The sequence below is a fragment of the Meriones unguiculatus genome, chromosome 11 (assembly GCF_030254825.1).
Source record: "Meriones unguiculatus strain TT.TT164.6M chromosome 11, Bangor_MerUng_6.1, whole genome shotgun sequence".
NCBI lineage: Eukaryota > Metazoa > Chordata > Mammalia > Rodentia > Muridae > Meriones > Meriones unguiculatus.
In genome coordinates this window covers 107,287,736-107,315,713 of record NC_083359.1, presented here as the reverse complement: position 1 = coordinate 107,315,713, position 27,978 = coordinate 107,287,736, and the positions used below count along the sequence as shown (strand labels likewise).

The following is a 27,978-nucleotide window of genomic DNA, read 5'->3' as shown; positions in this document are numbered from 1 at the left end:
AAGGCATGGAGGGGTCTGACAAACACTGTAGACAGTGACTGCCAAGTACAGATATGTGGGGGGAATAGACGATCAGAAGGCGACAGTAATGCTCAAGGGATCATACGTTTAGTGATCAGAAAGTTGACTAAATCCTGCACGGTGAACTCACCTTCCGTTGCAGTATCTAATGTGATCTAAACTGTGAAGACAACAGTGAGTGGGATGTCGAGGTGATATTCATACTTGGGTAATTTGGAAAAAGTAGACTATAAGTAGGGGCTTGTGGAAATGGGAGGGAGAGATCCTGGTCCTGCTATAGAAATGCGGTGGGATTGGTTGCTTGAGCTCTGTCATGATGAACTGCTTGGCAGCTTCCGGTTTGCTTAGCCAATTATGCAGCATGGAAAAAGGACATAGTGAGGTTGACCTTCCATCAGGAAGTGTTAGAGAGAAGAAGGAAGTGGAAAACATGATTTTCTATATAAAATTTGGCCATGGGATGATGAACTGTTCAGTGGGTAAAGGAACTCAAGACTAAGCCCAATGACTCGTGTTCCATCCTTGGGTCCCACATGGTGGAATGAGAGAATGACAGTCTCAAGGTGTCCTTGATGTCAAGCAAGATATGCACGGTGGCATGTGTGCTCACACTAACACATCCGCAACAAGTAAATAAAATTTGGCGACGCGTACACATTTCGACTACACATATAACTTCTAAAGATGGGGAATAAAGACTTGAGGTTGTACAAGAATGCTGAAAAGAGAAAGCGTGCCCATGGGCACACCTATGTGAAGACTCCAGCTACAGATATTTTCCTGTAGTGGAAAGAGGAGAGATTTTCCTCTTAAGGACAAAGGCTTCTACTTGGTTTTCTAGTTAAATCTGCTCAAACGTTTCCTAAAGCTGAAAAGTATTCTTCCCCCACACACACGGATTTTGGTGTAGGATGTGTCAGTGAGGTGTGGGTGTTTTCTCTTCTAATCATTCTTCATGGACAGCTGCACTGTGAAAAATTGATTCCCTGATTTGCCAGTCAAATGGCTGGGGCTACAACCCCCATCCACCTTCAGATAATTAGGTTTAATCAGCAATTTTACAATAAATAATGGTTCTGTGAACTTGGGCTAATCCCAAAGAGTAAAGTTTTACATGGTAAAATATGTAAAGTGGTCACATATATATATCTGTGCATGGATTTGTATATGTATATACACGTATATGGTTTACATTTTTCATATGCATGTTTGTATGACTTTTAAAAGACATTTATGAAATATTTGAAGGCTATGAATACTATTACTGGTCCTTAGAAGAAGGAGAGAAGATGAACTGAATAATGGACCTATATTCACTGGCGTCTGTGTGCTTTGTATAGAATTACACTTTTTATCCTAGGCAGATAGAGACAGGATCTATCACACTGATTTCCCTGTTTGGTTGGTGGGTTTTTTCCTTCTTTTTATTTTTTGAGTTTGTTTGTTTGTTTTGAAACAGGGTACTCTGATATAGCCTAGACTGCCTTCATATTTAAGATGTAACACAAGATGGCTTTGGATTCATTATTCTCCTACCTTAGCTCCCAAGCATTGTGCTTTCTGGTGTGCCATCAAGCTCTGCCTCATTTTGTTGTTTTCTACTGGGTAAAAACTTGTTTATTACATGTATTTGGGGAGAATAAAGTGTAAAGAACATTTTGTGATCCAAAATCAAAACAAAGGAACCTGTCAGATGGACTGTCCTAAGGGGTCCTTTACCCTTGACGACGCTGGTGTCTTCAAGCTCAGCACTGGCAGAGGGCACGCGGGGCTGGGGACTGCCCTCCCCATAGGCTTTCAGGGTGTACTTCTCCAGGATGCCTTTAACCACATCAGGCTCATCCCAGGCCACCTCAATGCTATATCCACTTATGCTCTGGGCTCTTGAGGGAGTTGGCACACTCTCTGGAGCTGGGAAAGAATAAAAGAGAGGGAGAGTAGGCGCCAGTGTGAGAGATGATTGTTCCTATTCCTCACTTTTAACGGCAGCCGTAAATCAGACCCGACCATTAGCATAAATACAATTTATTAGAGTTGTAACTTTTCAGCATTGATTTAATATGACTGCACATCTTGAGCCATTCAGTTTAAGCTATATTTCAAAACCATCAAAACTCCATTGATATAACATCCTTTTAAGTTGAGACCAGGTTTTCTTCCAAACACCGACTGTTCCCGACCTGTTTGAGCAACACTCATCAGGAAGGAGGCACACGGTTGGCAGGTAACAAGGTGGAGCCATATAACACGTGCCACTTTGGAGCAAGGTGATTAGTCTGTTATCATACCCAGTGAGCTGGCAGTTTTATGTCTTCTAGGTAGCCGGAAAAAGAAAGAAAATCACACATGTGATTGTGTATGGTACTTAAATGGCTATTTTCACTTTCTAAATTTAATTGTTTTTTAAAACGGTTTTCAAAAAAGGCAAAGCAGGTATGATACATAGGATACAGTTTTAATTGCATTGGGGATGGGATTAAGGGAGTTGGGGCCCTGGATAGACTTTAAAATCAGTTTTAGAGACATTCTTTTCAGAGTACCTCAGAACAAAATGAAAACACTTATAGGAACTATAAAAGACCTTGCAGGCTGAGCCCTGATTTCAGAAATCCATAACCTTTAACTATTTATTAGATATTTACACAGCTCTGATCAGTAACAACTTCATCACAGCTGACTGCACTGGGGACACAAAGAAAGAGCCCAAGGAACTGTGTGGCAGGATGATGGATGAGGGTGCGGCTCTAACTGCTCCTGGGCTTCGGAGCCCATTCGATGGACGGTGGAAGACAGTCAGGTTTCCTGCATCAAACAGTCTCCTCCCTGACTCCACTGTTCAGACCAATACAACAGGACAGCTTCAAAGGAAGCAAAGTGAACATAAAGGATGAGAGGAGACACAGAGAACAGCTCTCTCTGCACGGAAAACACTACAGGCGCCCACAGAAAGCAGTACGCAACCGAGGTGCCAGGAGAGAGACAAGGGGAGAGATGCTGATTTTATTAGTTCTGAAATGCGGTGCAGGGCAAAGATGGTACTGTCTACCAGATGGTCTTCTCATAAGGGACAGAGCAAAACCAACTCAAAAATAATTAAATAGTGCAATTATTCCCTAGCCCTCGGGAGCTGCCTGGTGCTGCGGTCAGATTGCAAATGTGGATTCCTGACATAGGCTGCGTGGCCAGATCATGGCTGTGCCTTCAGAGCTCTACAGCGGGGTCAACTTGGGGAGTAAGCTATGTAAACAGCATGTTTTCTAGATACCCACTAAATTGCCAACTTTTGTAGTATATTTGCCAAGAACACGCTGGATTGTGAAACAGAAGCTGTCAGTTACCCATGGTTATTTTATTCTGAGTTTTCTGCCCTCTCTGAGGTTGAGGCAGTTGTAAAGGACATTCGCCTTGCTGTCTTGTCTGTAAGTAGGTAATTATTTAAGCCATCTCAAGAGAGCCTCCTATCATCTTCTCTGGAAAATATATAGGCAGCAAGCGTTGAAAGTTATTGTTTGTGATCTATGTCAGTATTTCACACCCTTCAAATGAAGATCCCTTTAAGGGTGTCTGTGGTGGTGATCTACTATTGAGAAATGTGAAAGAATATCATGGTGCAAACATGTTTTAGGCCAATTATTACTGGCTGGAGAAACTGTTCTCAGGGACGACAGCCACCACTGATGTGCTGGACTTCCTGACAGACAGTTGACTGGACTGATGAACAGTTACTGGTCTACCAAACACTTGATGATCAATAGCTCCCAATCATGCGGCCTGAGGGAAGAATGAGCCATCACAGTCAGAAGTACAAAACTCCTGCTGCTCAGGTGTCCAGAATCCGGTCTAACAGTCTCCTCGTCGTTTCTTCTCCGATTTAAAATCATTAAACTAATTTGAAACTTCTCGTCCTTGAGAATCACTCTACAATGCCGTTGCTCACTGCCATGACAAACATATTCTAGGACGTGATAAAGAGGTATACCTGATTCTAACCAAGTATGAATTTTGAGTGAGCTCTCTGTGAGACTCAAGAAGGTATCATCCAGGCTGATGCTATCCTCATGTCTGCCTTCTACCTTTGCGATTCAGACAGCTGAGAGGTTTCTCACTCTGAAATAGCGTGGTAGCAGCTATTAAATCTGTAAGTAACTCAGTTTCCTTTCTCTGCATCTAAAGGCAGGGGAGAAGCCTTAGCAACCATGTACTTAATTCTTACAAACTCAAATCCAGAGCTGTACCGTGTTTTTTTCACAGTCATTGTCGAACAAACCTGGTACTGCTCCAGTACGCAGTTTGTATGTGCACAGACACAAGCATGTGTGTGCACAGCTATGTTTGAAAATCATCAGACTTTACCTGTGCCCAGTGTACGTCCACGGCTCCAATCGCTGGATACCGAACCTCCTTCATGTGAGGCTGTAACCCGATACAGGTATTCTTAAAGGGAAATAAGAAGCAGAGAGTTGAAAAGCAGCTTCCTACAAACTCACAGAGGGCTGTCAGCACGGGGAAGGAAAGCTAATGGCAGACCTGTAGCATTTAATTTAGAGACCTCCACGCTACCTGTAAAGGGCTGGAGACCGCTCTCGTAAACACTGCGCCCGCATCCCCGATAAACCAGGATGGAGTCATTTCCCCCGCAGTTAACAGTGCTGTCACTTGATAGGCATCCGTCCTGATTGACTCTGACAGCATGGCTGGACACAGATGCCAAGTTAACGACAGCACCCCGTGTAAATGCAACTTCCTTCACACAGCCACGGAACCCTAGCAAACAGAAAGAGATTCGTGTCACAGAAAGGGCTGGGGTCATTAATGACCAACTGTTTTTGTACTCTGTAGTTCTGCCTCTTAGGGGAGGGCTCAGTTAGGGACAATGATTAAACTTTCAAGCCTTGTTCAAGAAATCTTTATGGCTCTTGCCTTTCACCCAGCTAAATAGTTCCAGAGATGTATTTATAAATATCATTTTGAAGAGCTGCAAATGCATAGATAATGATAGTCCCACCTTGGCACTTAAATAGGATTTCTTTTGCCTATATAGGCCTACAGTTTCTAATTCTTTGAACCATAAAGTAAAATGTAAACTTTCACATAAGATAGGCAGGTCTCTCCATGTGCCTAGTCAATACGGGGAAATTATTACTATGGGTCAGTGGTAAGCCTCCTCTCCCCCAGTTATCCTTGGATTGGTATGATTTAGAAACAAGATAGACTAAGAAAATTTTATGTAGGACAGTAGAAGAAGAAAAACAACAAACATTGCTTCTCGTGTGCTAGGACCCCACCCCACCTCACCCCAGACACTCCATGAGCCATGTAATTAATAATCATCTTACAGATATGGAACACATCCCAGCTAAACCAGCCCTCCCACCAAAAAAAAAAAAAGCCAAGTTGACTGTGCTCTTTACTCTTTTCTCTGTGCTCTGTCATCTTAAATATACACCTTGAACGCACACTGGGTTCATACTCACATTAGCAAAGGCCATTGCTCCGTGTCAGCAGCATTAACCCATAAACGTCAAAGAAGGTGTAGCCTACGTGCTGAACTTGAAACATTGACTGTCATTGCCAGTGAACAAATGAATTTGTAGGTTTCACTACGCATTTGCTAGAGAACAAACATAAACAGCCAGCCATGGAATGGCAGAATAAACATAACAGCTCAGCCATGGAATGGCAGGTCCATAAAGTCTGGCCAGACAATGTCCAGAAATATGCCCCAAATTAGGTTGAGCAAGGCTGAGGCTAGATTGCAATCACAATCATCCCCCCCCCCACGCCCAAAACACACACAAACACTCACTTCCTTCTGTACAATGCAACGTCAAGTTTGAAAAGTCTGGATAGACTATTAGTGATCACAAAGATCAGAATGGCCAAATTGTTCTCTTCAGTGTTTAGCTAGTATCTTATTATTTTTTTTATCATGTTAAGCACAGACAACTTTCTTTTAAACACCTTGGTTATTATTCTAATTCCTTCAGGTCTGACTGATCAATACTGCTAGTCTATCTTCAATACATGGTAGACATGAAAACAAAACAAAACAAAACAAAACAAAACCAAAAACCAAAAAACAAAACAAAAAAACCATTGGTTGAATTGAGTTGCATAAGATGTCCTTGCTGGAAAATTTAGAACCAAAATATTCTGTTATTAACAGAAGTAGTTTTCTGATGATACTTATGAGGCTCATGTCAACAATCTGCACCAAATTTTCCCTCCCCCCAAAGAAGGGCAAAATAAAGGCAGCTTTCATAATGTGTCTATGCTGCTCTAAAAAATTCTGTACTCTTGTGGGGCTTCCGGAAACAGGAAGGGGATGTGTAGACATTGATGCTTGTACACAATGCCACTGAAAGGGCTACTTAAAATGGTAGCAAAGCCTCTGGTGGGATGGTTCAGACAGGTAAGGTGCTTGTTTTGCAGTTGTTAGGACCCGACTTCTATCCTTGGGAACCAAACGAAAATGCTGAGCATCATCAGAACTTTATGGTAAGACCCTATTGCTGAAGAGACCACAGACTTTGGTCACATGTAGCAATCAAGATGCTTCCTCCCTGCTGGCCAGCTTTCATAATACTGAAAGTGATATGTGGGTTGCTAGGGGATGAATATTCACCATCAGCCTCCCCAGGCTATGAACTTTGCAAGTTATAAGAACAACAGACTGGAAAAGATATGCTGATGGGTACAATGGTGTCACAAAGTGTTATGGGAGCAACCATTTGTTTTATTGTTGAATTTAAGTCCAGCTCCAGAGGATGAAATGCATCCCTGATAGTATTAGTCTGAGCCAGAACCCATGACTGGGAAGCTCACAGGCCAGAGGGCACAGCTACTGCTATTTTCTAAAACAATACTTGGTATCAAACTGCCCTCTAAGTTGATGACTCTGTGCCCATGGATTAGTACAGCTCTGAGACCTCATCAGAGAAACATCTCCATGAAATGATTAATGTAAGAAACTCAGAGAAAATGGTGCTGGATGACCGGCTATAAATGCTACCCCTATATCATTCTCCTTACCTCAGGTTCAGGGACCATCATAGAAGTGATGGTGGTACGATTGTAAAAGTCAGAGGTCAAGGATGACCATAGCAAAATAAGGTTTTCTGGACAGTACAGGACTGATGTATGCATAAACTCTAACAAATATGTTTGCCTCCTGAAGACCCAAACAAGATCAAGCTAGTGCACATTCCAAAATGGAGTAAGGAGGGGCTTCCATGCCTCCAGCCCTAGCTTAGCAGCTCTTGACTATTCATGTCCAATAGAGAATGGAAGTTAGTTTCTGTTAGGAGTATAGGGCCTGGTAGGTTGACTATTCTCCAGTCAGGACCCTCACCCATCCCTGAATAGGCTACACATATTGGACTCAGTAAGTTATAAAATATAAATTAAAAGATGGCAAGAAATTAAAGGTGAAGAGTAGATTCCATAGGTGTTAGCGGGCAGGAGTTGGAGTAAAAATAATCAAAATATATTATGTACATGTATAAATGTTATAGAGATTGGATACAAAAATTGTAATAGAAGGTCTTTCTTTTTTTAATGCTGAACATTTTTGTTAGTACTTGTAATCCTGTTGTTGGGGAGGTACAGACAGCAGATCTCTGGGGTTTTCCGGCCAGCCGATCTTGCCAACCAGAGAAGCTCAGGCAAGTCAAGGACCCAGATCTCAAAAGAAATGAACAAATAAATGACTGGCTGAATAAACAAACAAATGAACAAGCGGACAGTATCCAAGGAGCACCACCAAAGGGTGACTTCTGGCCTCCGTATGGCCAAGGCATGCACATTCATTTGCAATGTGAACCTAGAAACACAGGCGCACATACATACAGACACAACAAACACTGGTTGCAAGTCTACGTTTCAAGCTCATTGTGTTTCACTAAAGTTTTCAGAAGCTAAAACTCCAGTGATGTGAAAACCAATTCACTGTGCGTAGATCTTTAAAGTCAGAAAAGGCCACAGGTCTGGTAACCATCTTTCATTTTGCAAATAAAGGGAGTCTAGAGGGGCAAGAAGGAGGTTTGCAGGCACCAACTGTGGAGCCAGACTTCCAGGGGCCCTAACCTGCCACCTAGAAGCTGCTGAGCTCACCTGCAGGGCCCCGCTGTGGTTTCCTTCATCTGCAACAGACTCCCCAGAAAAGATGACTCAGCTCTGCGCCACCAAACACACCCAAGGCACTTCAGACCTTGGATGAGTGTGATCATAAAGAGCTGGGAAAGGATCTCTTGGCAGGAGTGGAGACTTTTTCTTACTACCCTTGCTTTTGTACAGAACAGAAGCCCCTCCACCTCTCCTCCTCTTCCCCATCACCCATAGTTTAAATATCTAGGACATTTCCCAAGTGTCTATGCAGAAGGATCAGAGAAGCAGCAGTCGGGCATATGCTTCAACAGGCGGGCAGGGTGGTTCTAGCTTGCCCCTTCCCTGTCTTCCAGGGGTTGTAAGAAGAGTTTACACTGTGCTGTTACGTGCCCTGGGCCAGTTAAGGCTGGCCTCGGTTGTCAGTGCTTGTTGTAAGTGGTATTTTGGAGGAGACAAACTCCCATAATCCTGTGGGGTGTTACAAGTTTAGCAAATTAAGTTGCCCAGAACTTGCAAAACAAAGAGGAAAATTAATTTTACATTTGATTCAAAGGACAATTACATTGATGACCAGAGAAAAAAAGAAAAGTGTGAATATAACCACAAAATAGAGCCTGGGAGAAAGAGGCTCTAATTAGGAAGCACAGAAAATGATGAAGGGGAGAGAGAGAGACTATTGAGAGGATTGAAAGAGACACATTAAGCAAACATGCTTCATTTCCATTGCATGTGGCTGCTGGAAGCAGAATCTCCATGTGATGGATATTTTCTTAGGGGAGTATATATCCAGGTAAAATAGATCCGCACGCCTCAAAGTAGCTAAGTCAGAATCTTGAAACATGGTGGGGGAGGGGTCTCAGAACCAGAATTTTTACCATTATTTCATCGCATCTAGGAAATCTGGGAAGATGATGATGCTGATGAAACCTAATTTAAGTATCTTACTACATTCAAACATACTAGACTTCAATTGCTTATCAGTGGTTCAGAACCATGACATGATAATACACATCAAGAAATTTTAGTCCAGGCATACATAAAAAAAAAAAAAAAGCTAGTATCATAGACTTTCATCTAGTATAGGTAAAATTGTTCCTTTTGGATCTATGTTGATGGTTTCAATTTCTCTCAGTATCAGCTCACCATTCTGTTTCATTCATGTCTCCAAGGCCATCAATTGTAAGAGGGTTAGGCATAATTCTAAAGTCTAAGCCTGGAGAAGCAGGTTGCTTTATCCAATACTGTCCAGCCTCACGTAAACAGGATGGAATCTTCTCACTCACAGAGAAGTGCCAGATTCTTTCTAATACTGGAAAGCCTGGAAATCTAGACAGTCTTGTATGAATGTAATATTTTTAGCAGCTGCTACATCTTAAGTGCCTTGAAAATGTCATTACTGTCTTAGATCCTGGTTATTCATTAACTCCTTACTGCTACTCAGCTCAAAGTCTCCTTACAGCGCTCCATATATTTTCTATCCAAAGTCATTTAAATCTTTATGTACTTACCAAATAGGCAAGGACTGTTCCACGGAAATTTTAACTATTTGCGGTGCGCAGATTTAAAAGTGTGCAGAGAATGTTCTCTGTATGATGGCATGCTTGGCCACACTCTGGAAGACGCTATGCTTTCTCCGTCACTCCCCAAGGGGGAGCAACAGTGAACCCCAATCAAAAGACTATACCTGGGCTTTTTTTTTTTTTCTACTTTATTGGGTTCTTTTTCCTACCTTCCTATACCATACCCCTTCCAACCCCAGAACACTGGGAGGGAAGAAAGGTTAGAGGAGAAAAGAGGAGTTGATATTGTTGGGTTGCTTCCTGTTGACTAGGGGTATCAGGTTCCTCGGGGCAAATTTCATCTTCCTCATCAAGAAATCACCCAGAAACCAGCAATCCAGTAAACAGCAACAAACAGCAACGGCCAGTGGCAGAATGGACAAACAATTGGCAGCAGGAGCAGGGACAGCAGGGAAAGGAGCAGCAGGGGGACATGCAGCCGCCTCTCTTGGGGTCTGGCATCATTTAATCTCTGAATTATCTGCCCTCTCCTCCACCCCCTCCCCCCGATTTCTAAACATAGACTATCTGCAGCGGCAAATCCATGCCCCTGCTAGAGTACAAGGCAAATCATAGTCAGCTGCTGTGGACAATCTGAAGCAGCCCCACACCCCTACACATGGGATTAAAACAAAAACACATTCCCGTAACATTTCTGAGTTTTTGAAGACACCGAAAGTTCTCATGACAAAAGAATACTTCACTGCAATGAGAGACCAAACTGCGGCATCATGCTCTTTGTGACAGACTCACTCTCTTCCCTCTGCTTTCTAATCACGTGCCCTCCAGCAAATGGCAGTCTTCCCTATCCTTCACCTTCCCTGTCCGGCAGGTGGGCTCCCAGGTCACTGTGCCTCACTCATAGGCTCCTTGTGAAGAACTTACTTTGTCTCACAAGGAGTGCTCAGCAAGTCTACTCAGGTATTGCTAGCCTGCCTCCTCCTGTCTTTGGGTCAGGGGTCTCACCATATAGCCCAGTCCAGGAGGCCTCCAAAACTGTCATCCTCCTGCCCCAGCCTTTCTGGTGCCAACATGACCAACTGCCTTTTAAAACATTTTTCTAGTTAAATACAAATGTACATGGGTTAAATGTGAGGTTAAGTGTTTAACTCTTTTTTTCTGATGGTTATCGATGAAGCTGTCTGATTTTTCACAAATATATTTCGGATTCTACTAAACTCACCACTTCATGTGCTTTTTCTGCCCAAAAATTTTACTTAAAAGCCACAGTGATAATGAATTTAGGCGTCAGAAGTTGAAAAGTATGAAATTAATTGCAGCATTTTCCTAGATGTTCATTTATACCTATATAAACTTGTATTTTTTAACCTTCACATATAATGATCAAAATCCAAGAATCCCAAACTGTGTGTGTTTTCAAGGAAAACATGCATATAATAATACATATAGAATTGATTTATGTGTGTGACAATTTTATTTGCTGAAGACATGTTGGAATAAATATGTTGACTCTAGCTGGTATGCTGAAACGCCCTTAGGAACAGCATAGAGGACTATCTGGGGCTGCCTGAGTAGCCTGGAGCACTGGCTGCTCTTGCAGAGGACCTGGGTTTGATTTTCAGCTCCCACGTAGTATCTCTCATGTTCTGTAAGCCCAGCTCCAGAGGATCTGATACCTTCTTCTGGCCTCTGAGGGCACTGCGTATCGTGCAGTCTACACACATATATTCAGGCAAGATACAAACATAAGATAAAACCAAATCTTTAAAACATAACAAAACAATAAAAATACATTAGAAATCTGCTTAAGAAATATTCGGTGGTGGATGGCTCTGAAGGGAGCTTACCTTGTTCCAGAGCCAGGTGTCGGAAGGAGTCCTGCAACTCCTGGGGGACCCCACCCAGGTAGACAGGTGAGTTCAGCAGCGGAGTGTGGGCCGTAGCCTGTGAGGTGTGCTCCACGAGTTCATCCACACCAACTGATACCACAGAGCCTTCCTTTTGGATAGTGACTGAATTCCACGTTCCACTGCAGCAGGCCAGGCCCAGACTGACATCCACTTGTGTGAAGACAAGGCTGGAGTTTAACCTGAAGCTCAGCAGCCCGCTCTTCAGCTCCATCTGTATTTCATATTCAAGGAAGCAAAAGGCCTCATGAAAAAGCAGCAGGATGGCAGCTGAGACAAGAGCAGAAGGTCCGTTTCCCAAGGAAAAGCAAGACACTTCCCCGAAAGCACCCAATAAACTGTTCCACTTTATCCTAAGCAGAGCTGAAGCGATGGATAATGAGATATTTCACAAGCTTACAATTGCCATGAAGAATGTTGTATTGAGTCAAACAAACCCATACCCAGTCATGATTACACTCCACAGCATGATATTACAGAGACACCGCCTTTTTGTGTAATGTGGTTAACAGATTAAATCCTCCTATAAACGGCTGGCAAACTGAAGAAGAGCACACTGTGAACTATGACTCCATTTTTGAGTTCTTAGAAAATGAGAAAATACGACTGCATGTATCAATTTAATTTGGGAGGAAATTTGACAAGACAATAAGAAAATGAAATGTCAAGCTTGATGAAGCTTGTTTTAAATGGTTAGTGAACTCAATTTCAAATTTGTAAGATATATTTTGATTCGGTGTTTCAGTTTTGTTCTGAATCTCTAGCATAATTGCCTCTCTGTGTAGTCTTTTAGATTAATGCACCATTTTCTAATGTCAGCATATTTTACCCAAATTTTCAGTGTGAGGGAACATTCTTATGTTTTCCCTCAAAATGCTGCATGATAATTATTTTACACACCATTTTTTATTTTGTTTTAGGTGTGAAATCAGCTGCTATTCTACTTGAAAGCTTAATATCAGCATGTAAAATAAAATAAATTAAACCTTGATGGGAAAGGGGTATGTCCTCTCTGTCGATGTCTTTATGATATGTCTGCAGCAGACATTACCCTTCCTTCAGCTCCCTAAAATCCCACCGATGGCAGAGGAGCATCTGGGAAACTCCTGTAGCCCAGAGAGTGATGGGATATCACAGGGGCAGAGGGCAGATGAGTCACTCACTCCCTGAGAGTCGGGAAAGATTTAGAGGTGCTAAGGCACAGCCCTGTGCTTAAACCTCGGGTTCTGCTGGCTGTCGTGAGCAACTGTTTTGATGAGTTGACCTTCCCACTGCTGTTGGTTCTCTCGCTTAGAAGTCTCGGGCCACAGGACATCCTCCTCCATTCAGACCTCACTGAAATGCTAGCTGATGGGCTTAATGGGCCTTCTCCACGTGATTTCTGCTAGAAGTTTTGAGCACATGATTTGATGGTGAAGTGCCGTCTGTCTCTGTCTGTCTGCTCGGCTGCCCGTCTGTGCAATTTTACCTTTCCTTGCTACGTGCTCAACAAACTCTCATTTAAATCCGAGAGTATACGTATAGGAGACCATCCAGCAGACTCTGCTGGTGTGTGTGTGTGTGTGTATGAGTGTGTGTATGTGTGTGTATTAATTTTGAGCATGAAAAATCAAGGCTATGTGACTCTTAATTTGGTAGTTTTGCATCACCCTGGAGATAAGGAGACACCCCTGTGTGTGCAGGTAAAGCCATTTCCAGGGCTGATCGTGTGTGTTCAACCTCTGCCGTGGTTGAACACAGTGGGTTAAAAGACCAAAGAGAGGTCCTGTTGCTTTCGCAGAAGACCTGGGTTCGATTCCCAGGACCCACGTGGTGGCACAAAAGCATCAGTTATGCTAGGTTCCAAGGATTTGTCACCCTCTTTTTTTTTTTTTTTTTTGTCTCTGTGAGCACCTGTACACATATGATGCACAGACATATGTGCGAGTAAACCACTCATGAACATACATAAAAATACACTTGACAAAATAAGAATAAGTTATTGTGAGATGGCGGTTCTGGGATACACAGACTGGAGCATGTGGGTCACGGGAGCATGTTTCTGAAGGGACCCTGTGTCCCTGCCTTTCTTCCCCCAACCCCTCCCCAAGCCTTGTCCTTCTTAAGCAGAAGCTTCTGGAGTAGCTTCTGCCATCACGATGTTCTAAAAACATGCCAAGGGCTGCAGAGCGAGCCAACATAAACTTTTCCTTTTAGTCCTGTCAGGCATTTGCTCAAAGTGACACAAACACAATGGATATAGACAGTTCTCATCTCACACATTTTTAGTGTGCAAATGGGCGAGGGTTCAGTACTTCCACCACACACACAGCAGGCAAAGAGGCTGGAGTGCCAGGAGGGGCTCGCACCAGAGGCGACACTGAGTTTAAAATGTGCAGAAAACACCAAGAGAGATGCTGCCGGAAGAGGCAGGACATAAACACATATCTCTGGGACGGGCCAGCGATGTGGAGAAAGTATTCATAACTGCTGTGCTGTCTCACCAACGCTACACTCAATTTTGACAACAGCATCTGGGTGACTACTAAAGGTAAATGGGAAACTGTTATACTTTCTCGCTGCACTTAAGGAAATTTACAAACTGCTCATATTAATCCTGCCTACCATAACGGAAATGTGGAAATGGCCAAGGCATTACTGATGAGAGACATATTACACAGCCCTGAAAATAGACAGCCTCCATGAAAAAATGCAAATAACCTAGAGCACTGTGAATAATAGAAGTTCCTAAAATACAGTCCATAACATTTTCATAAATCTCAAAATCTATAACACTCGCTCATATATGTTAATCAAATTAAAAATGCATACCAGCAAGAAACACAGAATTATAACACATGTTAGCTATGGTTAGAGCTGGGAAAGCAGAAGACACACAGGATGATAATTGAGTCCTCAAATGGAATGTTTTGTTTATTAGCATCCATCATACTGGGTTTTATCAGACATTGGTTGAAGTATATAAAGTCCATTTTAAAACTATATCAAAAGATAATGAAGAGGTATTTTTCATGTATCAAGAAACTAAATTGGATTCTCTTAATTTTTAACATCTGCTCTGTTTTATTCAATTCACAACATTTGTAGTACTGCCAGTTTAAAAAATTATCTTAACCCTATAAGTCATTTCCCAGGTCTATAAAACTAAAGACTACTTGAGGGAAAACATGAAAGGAAAAAAGTAAATGTTAAAAATCCCAACTGTGTCTAGTGCTAAAACACAATTCATCTCTTTCAAAGTTAGGCCTGATATTTTAAAATAAATTTAATTAAATTCATTAACATACAGCAAGAAAATCCGGTCCATCTTTGTTGTGGATGAAAAGAAGCAATCCATTTAGTTGGTCAGTCTGAAACTTCAGGGAAATCTCAAAGTCCTTTGCAGCCTGAAACACATCTGACCGAATCTCCAGGAATCCTAAAAGCGAAGAGCATATGTGCACATCAGCATACTGCAGGCGCTGAGACAGTGCGGCAAGCATCTGGGAATGCACTGCCTTTGCGTAAAAATCCCACCAAAGAATAGACAGATCAGTGCCATTACGCCTCTCCTGCTATCTAGTGGGGGTCCGTGGTGAACTTCATCAGCCTTTGAAGAGGAAACAGATTACTTTCTCAGTCACGAACTCACAGGCATCCTCCGTGACACTTAGCCCCTCAAGGAAGTGATGACAAGCTCAGAGTGCTGCCTTCATCACTACAGTCCAGATCTACACACAGTGTAAGCAACCTTATGACCAACCTACATGGAATGGGAGGCTGACAGGAGTGTCCATTGAGGAAGTCTACATCTGACAAGCTACGCCAGGGCCATGCCATGTGGGGTGGGGCGTACACAGAGATGGGTGGGAAGGAAGTGACAGAAACTGCATCACAGTTTCCTTCAGCCTCTACAGTGGTGCACGGATGGTCCTATTCACCAGCTGTTTCTCAGAGGCCTGTGTAACTCCCTGCTGAGCTCTAAAGACAGACATGGCTCAACTATGTAATAAGGGAAATGGGGGAGGGGGGTTGACTCAGCAATAAAAAACTCCTGGTAACATTTTTCACAGTAACCTGCATGCTGACATCTGTCACCTGATTTATACATGGGAACTGTGACACTCACATACAAACAAGAATTCTGGGGCCCGCCGGAGATGTCACTTGTAAATACGTGCCATGAATCTTAGCAGTTATATTTTATATTCATACTTTGAAAATAAATGTGTGATTCAATGTACACACTTCTGCAATATAAACTCATTAAGGTAAATTGGGTGGAGGAGGTTAAATTAGACCAGGATGTGTCTAACAAATACATTGATGTAGTTTGGCTCTTGAGCATCTTCAAATCTTTCACAAGTGGGATGTGTTGGAAGACCTTTAGGGGCAACAGGGAGAAGGAGAAGGCTGGGGGGGGGGGCATGAGAAGGGGGTGTGGCCTCTCTTTTGCTCATTATCAATGAGTGGTTTCAGAAGGCCACAAGATCCCAGCAGGATGTGTTCCTTGTGGCTTAGAAGCCACAAGGCTGGGCTGGCTATGCACTAACACCTGGAGAACTGAGAGCCCCTTTTCCATGGGGTGGGTCTCCGGTGGGTCAGGCTTTAGTTGCACATTCCCTCAGTCTCTGCTCTATCTGTTCTCTCTTTTTCCTTGCAGGTCTCATAGGCAGGGTGCGTCTTGGATTGACGTTTCTGTGGGTGGGTTGATGTTCTCCTCACTCTACTAGGAGTCTTGTCTAATTAGAGGGTATCATCATCAGTCTCCATGGCACCCCTCATATCCTCCCAGCTTATCACAGAGATGCCCCCACCCACAGAAGTCCTGACACTATTAATGATACTCTGCTGTGCTTGGAGACAGGAGCCTATCAGAGTTGTCCTCTGAGAGGTTCCACCCAGCAACAGTTCAAAACACATGCTGTGACTCAAAGCCAAACACTGGAAGAAGCCTAAGGTGTCTAGTGGAAAAGTGGGGAAAAGGACAAAAGGACCTGGAGGTGACAGGAGCACTGCAAGAACACCAACAGAGCCAACTAAGCAGGGCCCAGAGGGGCCTGGAGAGTCTCAAGTACCAGCTAAGGACCATGCATGGACTAGACCTAGGTCCTCTACATATATGGACCGGATGGGCAGCTCGGGCTTCATGTGGGTCCACTAGTAAGGGGAGCAGAGACTGTCTCTGACATGGACTCTGTTGCCTGCTTTTTGATCACTTCCCACTGATGGGACTCCCTTACCAGGACACAGGGGAAGAGGATGAACTCAGTCCTCATGTGACTTGGTGAGCTGGGGCGGGTTGTTGTTGGTGGAGACCTCCCCTTTTCTGAGGAATAGAGGAAGGAAAGCAGAGGGAGGGTGGGACTCGGAGGAGAGGAGGGGGGTGGCTACGCTGGCATGTAAAGTGAATAAATAAATAATTTAATTTAAAAACCAAACTAAACAAAGTTAACCTTTTGTCTTAGCACTCCCGGTTAGTCTGTGATTCCGATAGACAGTCAATTAACCCACGCTAAGCCACCAGCTCCGCCTCACCTGCTCCCAGAAAGCGAGCTCCTTCTCCTGGGGCAGCGGGGCAGCCCTCCCAGCTGTCATACACCTTGAGCTGCTCCTCGGAGCTCCGCCGGTCCACGGGTCTCCAAGTCACGGAGGGGCTAGAACGCTGCGTGACGTGCACATCCTTGAGGCAGCCCACAAAGCCTCTTCCGATTATCTCTGCAAATGTGACAGGCATCAGGGAACACGCAGAATTCAGTTGTTTGGAAATTCTTTTCCAGCAATCCATTTTCTCTTACACTCAAAGGCAAGAAACCTGAAGCATTTGCACCCCAAGTTCCGGAAAGTCACAATTCATGCACGTCACCCTGGTAGCCACAGGAATGCTTGCAACTCTCTGTTTGGCTCTAGCTTACTCACAGTGAATCCACAGAAACAGGTTTATGAAAAAAAAATAGCATATGCTATTAGCAAGAATACTGCCTTTTTTTTTTTTTTGCAGTTTATTCAGGAACCTTGAACAATCATCTGACCCTGGGGAAAGCCAGCCCACAGCTTAAATAGCCTCTGGGTAGCCCACCCAGGCGTGCCACGGGGGCAATGCAGATAGGTCCACCTACATGGAAGCAAGCCAGATCCTCGGCCTTAGCCAAATGTGGAGTTGTTCGTGACAGAGAGCACTCACCATCGGGAAGGTGGAAGGCAGAAACCAGCTCCATCTTTAAGGCATAGCATTCCGCAGCTCTCTACAGTTCCCCCTTTTTGTTTTAGACGCATCACGCAAGAGTAGAGGTCTGATCTCTGATATTAGAAATAAATTGGGACTTTGTACAGATGTTCATTTAGGTGTCATCCACCCAAAGAGCATCAGACCCGTCTGATACCTTTTTCTCAGAGGCGGGACCTGGGGCATCAACCCGCATGCAATCAGACATGCTCTTCTCTGGGTCCAAAGCGGCTGACCCTGAGTGCAGTGCTTAGCCTCGCATCCTGAGCGTATCATTTTAGCTTTTTATGGTATCCAACCATGCTTGGGGAGAATGTCCTGCTTCAATGGCTGTAAAGGCCTGAATGATCATGGCTGCATCACACTGTTGTGAGACTCTAATCTTGCATATATACCACAGGCAAACCAAGGAGACCAACACCAGAAGGCCTGCTAACACTCCCATGCCCGCCCATTCCTTCAGATGATTCATGGCTGCAGCAATCCATGTTGATAATCCTGTGGCTAGTCCTGTGAGTCATACTGGGCAGACTGCTCAGACCCTGAATAATCATTTAGCCAATGTAGCTCATGCCTTAGTTGTACATAAAGGAATTAATGCTCAACTAAAAGGAAGCTTGATGGTGTTCAATCAGAGGATTGACCTCTTGCAGGAGCAAATTGATACCCTATGGCAAATTGCTCAACCTGGCTGTCAATGAAAGTATGCTGGACTTTGTGTCACTAGCATACAACATGAGAATTTTTCCTGTGCTGCAAATCTGTCTAAACAATTGTCGAGCTATATTTTAGGTAATTGGACTGGAGAATTCGATACTACGATGGAGCAGCTGAGAGTAGCCATTGTCACAGTAAATTCTACCAGAGTGGACACAGGACTAGCCACAGAATACTGCCTTTTGAATTAACCTAGAGGGTTTTTGTTTTGATTTTTTTTGTCAGAAGCCTCCAAACTAAGGGCTAAGCATATTCCACAGCTAGGGTTAAGCTGGGGAGAGGGCTCGGTGGTTAAAGTGCCGCCCAGAGCATGAGAACCTGGGTTTGGATCCCCACCGCCCACTTAAAAGGCCTCGCTAACTTTCCTCCCAGCACTGTGTGGTCAGCCCTGGTACTCAGGGGCTATGGGTAGGTGTGGATGCCCACTGTGGGCGTCATCATTCACTGGGTTTGGGTCCTGGACTGTGTCAGAGTGGAGAAGGTGAGATGCATAGTATGCAGGTACGGGCTCACTCGCTCTTGATTGTGGATGCTATCACCAGGTTCCTGCCATGGCTTCTCTGTAGTGATGGGCTCTAATATGGAACTTCAAGCTAAATAAGCCCTTTCTTTAAGTTCGGTTCCTGGGGTACTTTTCTCACAGCAACAGAAATGAAACTAGGACAACATATACTTCTACTTCCTGGGAAACTCACCAGGCCTCCTCTGGAGGATGCTGTGTCCTGGTGGCAGCCCACCCACAAAGAGTTCAGCGTAGCCTCCTGTCACTGTGCTCTCATTCAGAGAGGCCGAGGAGCCTGTGGGAGAGAAAAATTACAGGGGACTCTTCAGAGTGAAACTCACCACAGATCCTTTGCCCCCAGCTCTCCTGCCTCTGCTTTACCTCCTTGTCTATTAGATCCAGATAGGCACCAGCTGTAAGCCTACATCTTGGCTGCAGCTCCTTCCTTTCTGCCACCACACTGGCCTCCTTAAGTCTGTAACACGTAACAGAAGGTGTTCTCACCTCCCGGGGCCTCTCGTCCACTGTTTCCTCGACCCTGGTCTGATGTGCACGGGTGTTTTTGACTGGAAACATATTTTTTCTAGATATTTTCCTTTCTTGGCTCCTCATTTCTCTGCTCAAATATTATTAGAAATTCCTTCCCCAATACTCCTGTGTCAAATTTAACACTTTTATCTAGTGTTAAATTGTGACAAAGACCCCATGTCCATCAGCTAGGAGGCTCCAGGGACTGGGCTAGTAACTGTCACAGGTTGTACCCAGAATGCCCCTCAGCATCCTTACAGGGGATATTAGGCTGAATTTTCCCATCTCTCTGAAATTTCTATTGAGTTTGAATTCTTATAAAGACAGATAGTATCTATTTATCTGATTTTTACATTCTGATAACTCTCTCCCACTTTATACTTTTTTTTATTATCTTCTGTCCCCACCTCCATCTAAACCAAAACTACTATAAAGTTCTGTTTACTCTTTGCTATCTGAGTACCTAAACAATAGTAGAGCATAGTGGGAGCTCAGTAAAATCTACCTTAAATGAACCCTGAGAACTTCCATCTGTGGATGGAAATGTAAGACAGAGCCAGCTGGACAGAAAACCATACTCAGATGCAACACTGGGTATGTAGGCAGAAACAGAAAGGTGTTAACTTCGCTTCTGTGCCTTGGTTTTCTCATCTTTGTATATAGATACCCTCTCTCCTTGCTGGCCTTCTGGAGGCAAAGGGGACCATCAATAGGGTAGTTGAAAGCCTCTGTAAGGTGTGGAAGGTGTGGAGTGGCCACTGGTGACTTCCTTTCCATCTCTGCCTTACTGGGCTTCTACCTGGATAAGAAGCTGGTGGCCAGAGTTTACCAGTGGATAGGCGAAGACCAGCTAAGAGACAGATCTCACAGGGACTAATGTGAAACCAAATGAAGAAATCTATGCGAGATTCACATGTGCAGACATACAGATGAGTGCTCTCTCTATCTCTCTCTCTCTCTCTCTCTCTCTCTCTCTCTCTCTCTCTCTCTCTCTCTCACACACACACACACACACAGCTTACCTGTATAGTACCCATCAAGAGTAATTTGGCCAAAAGCCTGATGCCTGATGGCAATGATCTCATGCCACTGTCCATCACTGTACTGTTTGTTGTGATCATCACTTGTGGTAACTTCCACTAGTGACCCCTTAAGGGAATGAATGGATAAACAAACGAATGAATGAACAAATGACTGGAAAGATGAATGCTCACACTCAGATACCACTGACACTGTATATTTGTTTTAAACAGTTCACAGATTTCAGGTGAGGATCCCAGCACAAAGTTCTTGGAGATGGAACTCAAGCCACCAGCTGCTGTCTAGTCATTGCTGTGAACATGCTGTGTTGTGCATCTGAAAACCGCAATGAGCAAATATGCAAAGAACTCTCCAGGCCAGACTCTCTTACAAAGGCACTTGCATTTGGGGTACCTATATTCATATTTTATTGTTCATGGAAAAATTATAAGAGGAAGAAAAGAATTTAAAACTGAGACAAACTGTGAATATTAATTCTCGGGATAAACAAGCATCAGAAAAATTAGCTTCTCCTCATGAATAATTTTATAGCATGCACTCAAAGAGGGGATGGAGATGCAATGTGTTAAGGTGAATAATTATTTACTGAACTTACACGTGTAGTTAAAGTTGGTATTCATTGCTTATAGTCTAAAAAACCTAACATTTATACCTCTGAGAGGATAGTAATAACAGTGACAAATGAGTTCTTAGTAGATAAGTCCCAATAAATGCCATACCAAGAGGAAAGATTAACAAAAAGGCAAGAAGGATAAGGAAGCAAAGAAGAAAAAGAACAAATAGCCTAGCATGTTAGAGCCAAGTGAACACAGTTCCACTATGCAAATGAGAAAAAACAGAATAAACTCTACCCCCCCCCAGCCAACAGATGCTATTGTGACTAAGAAAGCAGATCCCTCCAAACCCAAGGAAGATAAATTTAATACTGATGTTGATTTACCTGAGAAAAATTAAATATGAAGTTAATGCAAGTTCTAACAAACTACAAGTAAGGTTGGTTTAAACAGCACGTATTTTAAAAAATAATCTTGAATCAGGCCTCAAGAGATGGCTCAGAGGTTAAGAGCACTGGCTGCTCTTGCAGAGGACTTGGGTTGGATTCTCATCATCCACATGGTGGCTCAGAACCATCTGTATCTCCAGGTCTGGGAGATTCAGGACCCCCTTCTGGCCTCTTGTGGGACTGTATACACATGGTATACAGATACATGCAGGCAAACACCCATACACATAAAATACAGATAAATACCTTTTAAGAAAATTACCTAGAATGTTCCACCAAATTCTAACAATTTCAGTCAACAGCTTTTCATACAGAAAAAGAAAAACCCTAATAATTCTCTAATGTAACAGGATTACATGGCAGAGCACAAGGCTTTAACTATAGTTTCTTACATGAAATATTTTTGTTTGCATTTCCCTAAAGAGAGAACATGTCCATTCTATACATTGAATTGGTCATTGTTGAGCCTCATAATATACTTGGCAGCACACATGGTATGCAGAATCCAATGTTGAGAAGAAGAGGATTAATTTCCAACAAGCACAAGTAGGTGCTTCTTTCACGGACGGTACCCCAACTAATGCTGACAACCTGGTCAATGGGCACAAGACCATTTTCAAAGTTATCTCGAAGTTCTAGACTTTTTTCCTTTCTCTGTTTTTTTTTTTCCCACATATTCCTTTATTTTCTTCAACTCTATTTCAACATTTTAATATTTTACAAACACACATTTCATTACCGTAGTTTAATAATTAAAACCAGAACTGGTGTCGTGCCCAATTAATGTGCCCTGGTAGCATGCCCATTAGTTTTTCCATTAGTGAATTCAACAATACTAATGGGATTACTAGCATGGGATGCTAATTGGGTGTGACATAAGAAACTGGCTTACTTCTGAGCATACCCTTGCTAATGATGAAATTAATGAGCATTTTATTAAACGCTGTCTCATCAAAGTGCACTTAGTTAGCGTTAAAATTGTTACAAACGGTTCTGCATTTTAAAGATCAGGTGTCTGAGGCGGGGACTCTGCACATTTTGTTTGGCAGTAAGATGAAGCTGGGATAGTTCTCAACATCAGAAGCCATATTGACTGGGTGCAGAGCCACTGAGTAGCGACAGCAGAGAGTGCAGCCAGCTTGCTTTGAGTCTTAGAGCAACTTTGCACAGCATACTTGGATGAGGATGTCAGTAGCCCCATAGCAATAATTCTGCAGTTGGGTCAGTGGTAGGCATGGGAAGCATCAGAAATAGCAAGTAAGGTTCTGGGCAGAAACGTTCCCAAGCTCTCTTTCCAAGGCTTCCTTGTCTGTGAAGACACAAAGTTCTGTGTATTTTCTGAGAACGTCCCCGAGTACAGAATACTGAAGGGATAGACTGGGTCAGCGTTGGGCAATAAAACACCATCTCATCAAGTCTCTGCAAAGTAAAGGACTAGACTATTGTAGCTATTTTAGAGATTCATCAAACTATAGAAATGAAAGTTGTAGTTGATTTTTATGTTTTACTTTTGCAAGCTTTATTTTAATTATTATTGTTGTTGTTGTTTTTATAAAAAGGAGTTCTCTGTGTAGTAAGCTCTGGCTGTCTTGGACTAGATTTAAAGATGAGGCTGTCCTCAAACTCACAGAAATACGGCTGTGGCTGCCTCCGGAGTGCTGGTATTAAAGGCATGAGCCACCTAATTATTTAAAAGTGTGTGTGTGTGTGTGTGTGTGGTGTGTGTGGGGCCTCTCAGCTGCCTGCAGAGGCCAGAGGCAGCAGATCTCCCTGGAGCTGGAGTTATAGGTGGCTGTGAGTTGCCTAGCTGGTGCTGGAGATTGAACTCAGGCCCTCTGTAAGAGCAGTGTGTACTCTTAACTGGTGAACCATCTCTCCTACCCCAGACTTCTTTTTTCTTCTCTCTTGACAATGATTCCCAGAATTCAGTTCCTGAGATACATATATCCTATCAGCAAGAATCTTTTTCTTCTCCCTAAATATTTATCCAACAGAACAAACTGAGAGAAGAGAAACTAAATGAATTTTAGATATATGACCTCACTCGCTGTGATTTACAGCTGTGCAAGCAATTCACTTTCCAAGTTTATCAACTTAAAAAATTCAAGAGAATATGAAGTTATTTTGAAATTGTGTTGTGGACAGTGACTTTAAGATTCCTGGAAAAAATGTTCCTTTCAGGCTTCAAAATTAAATTCCTATAACTGGATTCAGGAGCAGTGATTTAAAAGTTTCCATCTCAGCTCATTCTGGGACAAGTCAAAGCATCCAGTAACTAAAGTCAACTCGGTAAGTACCAACGTGTTACAGAGTCATTAACGGTTCAAGGTTTCATCTCGGAAAACGGCTGCTCTGATTAACTGCGGTACAGTGTTGGTCTCAACCTTCTAACATTAACTAGATAATCTGCCAAAAGTGCTTGTCCTACTCCACATTTCCCTAAGAATCGGGCGAGGGATAACACAATCCAGTAAGAAAAACACACTAAGCACGTAACCACCAGTGTGGTGGGAACAATGCAGAGTTGTCCTCTTACTTAACGGAGAAAGGGAAAACGCGACTGAGAGTGACACTTGAAGCGCTTAAAACACACGTAACCGTAACGTCAACATCAGGCGCACAAAACAAACGCGTCTGCTTCTTTAAATGCGGGCTGTCTCCAACCTCGCATGAGAATCCATACCCAGTTTCCTCTACCAGAGTGAGAACAGGCAAGAGGAGACTGCTGAAAATGTTTCTCTATTTGGCGGTTTCAATACTCGTCTGAAAATCAGCAGCGCCTTCATTCTGCAGTTGGCAGATCTGTCCAGTTAACCCGCATTAGCTGTGAATTCCTCAGAGGTGGCTGAGTACAGCCTCTGCTCGCTGGTGCTCAGTGCTTCACGGATCGCCTCCTGGCCCAGGAGCACTTAGTATAATATATCTGATTACGTCTTCTCAAATACACCCGAGGCAAACCTGCTCAACCAATACCTTACTTTTTCAGAAGTAAATGAATTGTCAGTGTGCTGAAAACAGGCAGCCGCTGCCTCACGCAGAGCGATTATTATTATGGACAGAAATGTGCTTACCCAGCGTTGCTGAACCCTCCCTTTTCCCCTCAGCTTTCTACTTTCCTAGTGGGCTTGGCCAGTATCTACCAACTCAGAAGACTCTCAGGATCGGGCTGTGTGGGGCAAGGGTGCAACAGCTGCGGTTGCTGTGGGCAGGCTGAGCTGGTGGAAGGGAGAAGAACAAGAGAGCAGAGTGCTGGGAAGCACTCTATGCCATGGTGACTGGTACCAGAGAGCTTCCTGGCAGCATCCTCAGGATCAAGACAGTCCTGTGGCTGAGTAGGGAGGGCCACCGTTTGGTCACTTCATCCCCTGCAGTCTTCAAGGTCCCCACAGTTTTGAAAGAGAGCAGGGCTCACATCAAAAGAGATGGGTGTTGATGTTCTGATCTAAGAGTGAGGCCTTTACTCCTCAGTGACATTCTTCCTCCTCCGTCCTCTGCTCCCCTCTTTCACTGTTTCACCTGATTTTCTGTGGAGCTTTACAATTTAGCATTTGGTTTCTGTGTCTACGCTGTATATCTGTGTGTTCTCAGAAAACTTTCATTTAACAGTCATTCTTTATCATATGAAAAAGTGGCATCAATATGATAGATTCTGACTACCTCCTACGCTAAGAAGGCACAGAAGGGATATAAGGGGAGAAGAGGGATTGAGGGTGAAATAGGGAGGAGACAGGGGGTGGAGTTACAGTAAGGATAAAAAGTGAATAAATTGTAATAATTAATTAATTAATTAAAAATATCTTTTCATTCACTCCTTTAACTCACTGCTAGTTTTATTTGTTGAGGTTCCCCCCCTTTTTTCCTTTGCTTTGCTATGGTGTTCATTTTGCCCTTTCTTTAATAAACAGCCTTCTATTTTGAAGACGGTCTCTGCTTGTAAAACCCATGGCTAATCATGCACTCATTGTATGCTCAGGGTTAAGTTAATGCAGTGAGGTTTATCCTTTATCCTGGCTTCTCTTGGGCGTATTTTAGAAGCTTTTCTCCTTTGGTTCAGATGCCTTTCTGACAGTCTCCTCCCACACAGTACCCAGGCCATTTTATGTCCTAAGTTTTTGCATATTCAGAAGCATCCTTGTTTGTTGATGAAAAGAAGCACTGAAGGAATGCAAACCCTGGAGACAGTTCGTGCTTGTGTCAGGCTTCCCTTTGAGGGACAGAGTCTCCTGGAATGTGGCTCACTTTGAACTTTTGGCTAATCTCCTGCCTCAGTCTCTCCCCAAGTTACAGGCATGCTTCCCTGGCTCTAGGCCTCAGTTGCATGGTTTTAAAACATGAAACTTAGTAACAGCATGACACTGGGGGGGATGTACTCGCGGCTCTGAATGCCCACCTGGGAAATGGGCTACAAGGATGTCCACATCATCGACGTGTCTGTGAGTGGGTTCAGCCATGTAGCACTCTGGGTAGAGGGAATGCGAGCCTGGCACAGGGATGGCCTGCTGAATCTTGGCTAGGACTTGCTGGGGTTTTTTAAATAAACTTATAATAGGCTCTTCACCAATGCAGAAATTTTACATGTTATATTATTTTTATCTTATTCCTCTTCTTGTTCTAGAACTTTCTCCAACTTTACATTCTACTAATCTAAGCTTCAAAATATCTTTTCTCTTAATTAATCTCCTTAAAGTTTTCAAAGGTAAAACATAATGTTTTCGGCTCTGTAATTGAATCAACTTCAGTGTGCTGATTTCTGTCTACAGCTACCATCTGCCCTGCCTCCTGCAGCAGCTGCAGCTTCGCTGTCTCTCTGGCTATTGGGTTTGCTGGTGATGCTTTTTATCTGCTTAGTCTGTATCTATGAGCATCCAATAAGAAGCTTCCAGCAGGGGTGGGCATCCAGTGGGTGCTTGTCACAAAGGTCATCTCTAATTCCCAAGCTCAGGACCCATCAGGTCCCTTTGAAGACATTGGGAAGAACTAGCCTGTCCCCAGTTCTCAGCTTCACAAAGCAAAAAAAGAATGAATAGTCCTATTCCTTGCTAAATCACTCACAGGTCCCATATGTTGCCTAATGGCTAATGGCCACTAAACTTCCTAACTGAGGAGAAGACAACTTCCCAGTGTTTTTGCTCAAGGTTGTATGCGCAGCTAACAGCTGAGGGAGAAGCTTCTTCATGGAGCTGCCTGCAACTTGGGCAGGAAGCTCCCACAGATATGGCTTTAGTGAATCACACCCCATCCTCAGGAGGAGATGTAGCTGGCTGAACATCATCTAGGCCCCTTTAAGTAACCCCAAGAAACTCACTGGTTCATCCAGCCAAACCTGCAGACCATTTCTTGGGTCTGTCATCGGTGTCCTTTCTGGGGCAAACAGACATTTGCTCACAACCTCCAAGGAAAAGTCACACCCAGAAAGTGACAATTCAGTATATTTGCAAGAACTGACAGCTCAGGCCGAAAGACCTTTCATTTTACGCTCATGTGACCTCAGGCATCTCTTTCTAAATAGTCACAAAATAGTTTAAATTAATTATTGACTGCCTACTTTTTAGGTTGTTTCTCAGGGCAACAATTATAGTCAACTTTAAAACTACTGGCATCTGAAACATAGAGTTTATCATACTTTAAAGCCACTGAAGTGTTTGCTGGTAGTTAAGAATGAAAGAAAGGAAAGAGGGAAGAACACAGGCACAAGAGCAAACGAAGCCATAATTTACTCTCTGAAGAAAGAATAAACGTAGGTGACTTCCACCATGGTGTATCGTGGCCAAGGCCAGAAGCTGCAGTAGAGGATGCTTCCACCCATGGCCTCATCTTCAGATGTTTGCAGAATAGATCTCTCACTCAGCTATGGCTGTGTGAGCATGTTAGTATGAGGACAGAGGGCTGTGTTACTGGCTTTGATGAGTATATGGACCTCATATTAGGTGATGCAGAAGAGATTCGTTCTAAAATAAAGTCAAGAAAACAGCTGAGTTGGATCGTACTAAAAGGAGATAATATTCCTCTCTTCTAAAGTGTTCCTGACTAGAAACAGCCAAGCATGGGAGATGTCGAGAAGGCCCTTCAGTGTTTTTAAAGGTATCTTCTGCTAGGAGAATGGTCTAAAACAGTTACTCATATTGTTTTACTGGCTCTTCTGTTATTATCAGGTGACAATAAATGCTGTGCGATTGTTTTGTTGGGGGGGGGAGAAGTAAATCTGCTCAGATTTACTTAAACAATTTTTTGACATATTTTGTGACATGGTCCTACGCTGGGGCTGAGGTTGCCCCGAATTCACTGTGTACCACGGCTATCTCCCACCACAACTCTCAAGCCCCAGCCTTGGAAGGCCGGGATTCCAGGACCACAACATGCACAACTCCACAGTTTAAACCTTCATGAGGTGGCATACAAATCTTAAGCACGTAGCTTTGTGGAATAGA

At 43.4% G+C, this 27,978-nt stretch overlaps 1 protein-coding gene across 1 annotated transcript in view; it reads right to left on the bottom strand.

The window, feature by feature from the left end:
• Window positions 1-27,978, bottom strand: part of Ush2a (usherin) — a 653,036-nt gene that overhangs the window by 374,548 nt on the left and 250,510 nt on the right. The window contains exons 22-29 of the mRNA XM_060365102.1: window positions 20,529-20,655; window positions 19,172-19,273; window positions 17,072-17,251; window positions 14,842-14,972; window positions 11,495-11,768; window positions 4,582-4,785; window positions 4,375-4,455; window positions 1,748-1,932 (exon numbers count right to left, since the gene is read on the bottom strand). Of these exons, the coding sequence (XP_060221085.1) occupies window positions 1,748-1,932; window positions 4,375-4,455; window positions 4,582-4,785; window positions 11,495-11,768; window positions 14,842-14,972; window positions 17,072-17,251; window positions 19,172-19,273; window positions 20,529-20,655 (1,284 nt within the window). The remainder of the gene's footprint in view (window positions 1-1,747; window positions 1,933-4,374; window positions 4,456-4,581; window positions 4,786-11,494; window positions 11,769-14,841; window positions 14,973-17,071; window positions 17,252-19,171; window positions 19,274-20,528; window positions 20,656-27,978) is intronic.